The 4585-nt window shown below is 39.8% G+C and overlaps 1 protein-coding gene across 4 annotated transcripts in view; it reads right to left on the bottom strand.

Annotated features, from left to right (window-relative positions):
* FAM120A (family with sequence similarity 120A) overlaps window positions 1-4585 on the bottom strand; it is an 84193-nt gene that overhangs the window by 40786 nt on the left and 38822 nt on the right. For 3 of the 4 annotated variants that reach the window (XM_019536944.1, XM_019536940.1, XM_019536942.1), the window contains exons 5-7: window positions 3872-3968; window positions 1421-1518; window positions 836-1119 (exon numbers count right to left, since the gene is read on the bottom strand). In XM_019536944.1, the coding sequence (XP_019392489.1) occupies window positions 836-1119; window positions 1421-1518; window positions 3872-3968 (479 nt within the window). The remainder of the gene's footprint in view (window positions 1-835; window positions 1120-1420; window positions 1519-3871; window positions 3969-4585) is intronic. The other variant, XM_019536943.1, reaches the window with a different exon arrangement.

The raw sequence follows: 4585 nt of genomic DNA, 5'->3' as shown, positions 1-4585 counted from the left end.
GCGTCTGGAACCAGCTTCCAAGAGAAGTGGTGCAGGCTCCTACCCTGGGGGTGTTTAAGAGGAGGTTAGATGCACATCTTGCTGGGGTTGTTTGACCCCAGCATTCTTTCCTGCTATGGCAGGGGGGTCGGACTAGATGATCTGCTCAGGTCCCTTCCGACTCTAGAAACTATGAAATTAGTAAACTAAGCAAGGTGACAGGAATGTGCAGTAAAGCACCAGGGCCACTTAGGAGATCAGAATGAAGTAATCATATCAAAGGTTACATGACCACCTTGCCAAAACAGACAAAATGGAGCTTAAGTTTGAACTACCCCTGCACTCCCAAGCCAGGGCACACTAGTAAGGCAAAACAAAGAAGCATTCAGTGCTATTCTGGGATGTACCTGGTTTTGTGGATATGAGCCCTCATTTACCAAGTTTGTTAATCATCTCATAAACAGCAGAATTCATTGCGAAATTTGTTTTCCAAAAGTTACAGAAGTGTAAAAAAATACAAGTGGAATCTCACACTTGCAGCTATTAGAACTAAAGCATTTTGTGCAAAGGCATTTTTTTAACATATAGTTCAAAACGAGATTGTTATAAAATATTCATCGAGTCTGGGATCTTTTCTTCTTAAAGTAAACAGAAAGAGAGTGTGAAAAAAAAATGTTTCTTTAGCAAGACAGCTGGAGTGCACATAGATATGTTGATAATTACAGCAAGCCAAAAAAAATATGTGAAGTCCTATTTACTGTTAGCAACCTGACGCTTTTTCTGCATTTGGAGAAAAAATCATGCTTATAAATGAACAGAACAAACAACTGTGTAGGATAACTCAAACATTACTTACTTCACTGCACCTCCATTGCCTTCATCATTGTCGGAGGAAGATGATGTAGAAGAGGCAGGAAAGTAGGTTGAATCCACATGATTGGGGCTCCCACTCTGAGCAGGATTTATTGGAGAGGATCGTTCATACAATGGAGTATGTTTTCCTTCATGAGGAATGTTACTGTAGTTGTTCTGCTCAGAAAGACTTTTTCCACCTGTTTCCAAGGTGATGGTTGGCTCAGAGAGACTATATGGGTATGGACCCTGACCTTGGGCACCACCCTGACTGGACATCTGCTGGGCCTAAAATAAAGTGATGTTTTCTTAACCAAAAGTAACAAAAAGGATACTGTTACTGTATGAAGTGTGCTATTTACCTATTTTTTTTAATGTACAGAATTAAGTTGTTGGTTTCTAAACCATTCGTAAGAAATGCTTTCCTTGGCGTTTAGAGTCTTTACAGTAACAAGACAAGTTCTGTCAGTCAACATTGGTTGTGAAAAATAAGTTGAGATTTACATCCTTACCGAAGATTTTTTGTGCATCTAGTAACTTATACATGAAAAGCAAAAAAAATAAATAAATAAATAAAAAATATACTTGCCACAGGTTTTGCTTGTAGTGAGGTCTGTGGAATGTTAAGCATCTGAGAAGGAACATACGGTGGCACTATACCAGGCATTCCAAACTGATTTGGTCTGGCTGTTTTATTAGTAAGGAAGAGAGAAAAATGGGGAAATCATTATACAGAAAATACATGAAATTATGTGAAAATAGCTATTATGTCTTAGTCTTTTTATTTTACATACTGATCTTCAACATGCTGCATATAACTGTCATAAAAACGTAAGTATTGGCATTGTGCCAAACCATAGGTCCATCTTGTCCAGCATCCTGCGTCCAGGGGCAGAGTTTATGATCAGTGGCAGTGTCCAGTTTGGGTTTTAAGTAACCTTCAGTTAAAAAGGGGTGTGTGCACGTGTACACACACACCCCTTCTTAACTGGAGATTACTTAAAACCCAAAACTGGACACAGCCACTGATCACGAACTCTGCCCCTGGTTTTGCTGTTGTTTCTTGTTTTGTTTTGCCCTTATTATTTATTTGTTCTTTTTCTACTGGTGTTTATTTTCTATCATGTCTTCCACATTCCAACTGTATTATTTTTGTCTTCTACAATACATATACTTCCCTCTTCTGTAGTTTACTGCTATGTGTCTTTTTTCCAGCTACTGCCTGCTTTTTCTATGTCTCTGGGCCCCACTACACATTACATTTATGAAACAATTAATGCGTTTCATATGGGAGTAGGAACCAATGGGCAGGGAGCTTCTTCACGGAAGTCATGGACATGGCAGACTGAATGCAAATGTACTCCCGTGGAGCATAAAGAAAATTGTGGAAGGCCAACAAAATAAGAGGTAAGAGTGAAGTTAGGAGTGGGGAGGCCGTTGGCTTGCGGGCTCAGGATCAGAAAAAATTTTACAAATAGGAATTCCCAACGGTCGGTATTCCTCTGGTGTCAGGAAACTGCTACAAAGCACACTACTAAAATGAAGACATCATCCAGTACACTGACTGATCCACGGAAATGAAAACCTGAAACCCTAATAAAATGAAAATGCAAGTTTCTGTTTGCTCAATCAATGTCTGTGCTATGAATCCAGAAGCTCCAAACGTATTGATGACCTATGAGAAAGTCAACATAATTCCACAGGTTAGAATTATTTTTAAACTTTTTTTAATACAATCTCTGCAGTTTCTCTCATATATAGCTCATCTCAAGGCAGTGAGTGAGTGACCAACCTAGATTAAGGTGGATTGTGAAACTTTAGTAATTATTATATATCCCATAATTACAAACAATTTTGAATTTTCTCTCACAGCACTGCTAAAAGCTCTCATTTAAGAGTGGGTCCCCCCCATGCAGAGGATAGTATATAAGAAAGACTTGTAGGAGAGAAGGCAGAAAAGACTCTACCCAACCTGACAATCTAAGGGACTCTCAGAAAGAAGTGAGCTAGGGGAGGATCTGTCTCAGGAGTCTTTTTCAAAAATCTGTTACTCCTAAAACCTTAGAAGCTAAGGTTAAAAGGATATTCCTTTGCTAAGCATGAACCTTTGTTTTCCTGCCCTGTTGTCTCAGAAGCAGTTAAATACATAAAACCCAAGTGCTCCCAGCCTGCATGGAAGTAGTAGACTGTGGAAGGTCACAGACACTTGCTGCAGGTCTGCTAGCTATTGAGCATGGTCATTTGTCTGGAGAAGTGGTGTCAAACAAGATCTGACCCCAGGAGCATAACCAAGTGTGTCAGAACTAGAAACTGACCATAGACCTTACCCAGACCTAGCTGGTTTACACAATCATAAGCAATTCTGGCATTTCTTAACTTGTGAACACTGGGCTTTGCAACCTTTCGGGTTTTTTTAAACATACTTCTTTGCAGGTAGCACATGGGTACTATCAGATGAAAAGAATAACAGTATGGTAACATTACATACGGCAGCTAAAAATAACTTTTTTGGGAAACAGTTAAACACCTGTGGTTGTTGACGGCTGTAGTTAAAAGAGCGATTTGTAATACCTATATAATTTCTATGCTTTTAAATTTCAAGTATACTATGACAATGGAAAAATATATGGAGAAGAAAAGATTTTGGTAGAGTCCAGAAAAAAAAGAAGTGATGAGAAACAAAGAATCTACTTTATTAAAAATGAACAGTAGAACTACCTTCCTACTGAAGGTGACCAAATTTCATTTGGTATTGTTTCCATAATTCCCCATGCAGGAAACCCCCCCCCACTGCTTTAGCTGAAACCCAATTAGTGCCAATATAATGGAAAGAATCTGGAGAATGAACACCATCTCTCCACTCACCCCACTTTGACAGAAATGAAATTAAATGACGCAAAACAAAACCAGAAATAAGGCCAGGATATGGAAGATAAAAATCTCACTAAATCAGATAAGGACTACAAAAAAGGTATCCTCATCTTGTTATCTTTGATTTAGGATTACTTTCATCTATTTTTTTTTAAACACTTTTACTTACCTAGGTAGTGTGGTGGATGAAATGGCATAGGTTTACTAGTTGCTGAGTAATATGCAACTGCTCTCTTAAACCGAGTAACTTTGTCATCTGTTCTAGACTGAAATAAAAAGCAAAAAGTAAACCCCTTTACTAGCAGGTATATGAATATGACCTGAACACCATGGCACAGACTTTTAATATATATAGCTCTATTAAATAATTACTTTGTATAGTATTGTACTATTACAGAAGTTTTTTGGGCCAGGTTAAGAGGGAAGGGTTGGACTGGAGCGTGATACTATCTCCTAATAATTAAGGAGGTGCACCAATATACGCAGGGTTCCCCAACCAGTGTGCCATGGCACACTGGTGTGCTATCAGGTGATGGCACTTTGGGCTGGAGCCATGACCCCCCTGCCTGCGGCTGCTGTGGACACAGACAGACGTCCCAAAACTCCGTCTGGCTGGCTGCATGCCCACCCTCCCACCCCCTTCTTTCTTAGTAGTAAGCATGCTGTGGGGGAAAAAGGTTGGGAAACGCTGATGTATCAGTCCACATGAAATCAGCACTGATAAAAGGAAAACTGACATCATCAGCAATCGGCTTTCTCTGGCTGATGTGGACAATCATGTCACTGACAAATGCTGTGTGCAAGCATACAGCCACAGTATGCATGTGGCCAGGAATGCTGCCCAGCACCTTGGAGAGCAGCATCCTACCGGTAAGTCTGTGGG

The sequence above is a fragment of the Crocodylus porosus genome, unplaced genomic scaffold (genome assembly GCF_001723895.1).
Source record: "Crocodylus porosus isolate Cpor-Errol unplaced genomic scaffold, CroPor_comp1, whole genome shotgun sequence".
Taxonomy (NCBI): domain Eukaryota; kingdom Metazoa; phylum Chordata; order Crocodylia; family Crocodylidae; genus Crocodylus; species Crocodylus porosus.
This window is presented reverse-complemented; position numbering and strand designations above follow the sequence as displayed.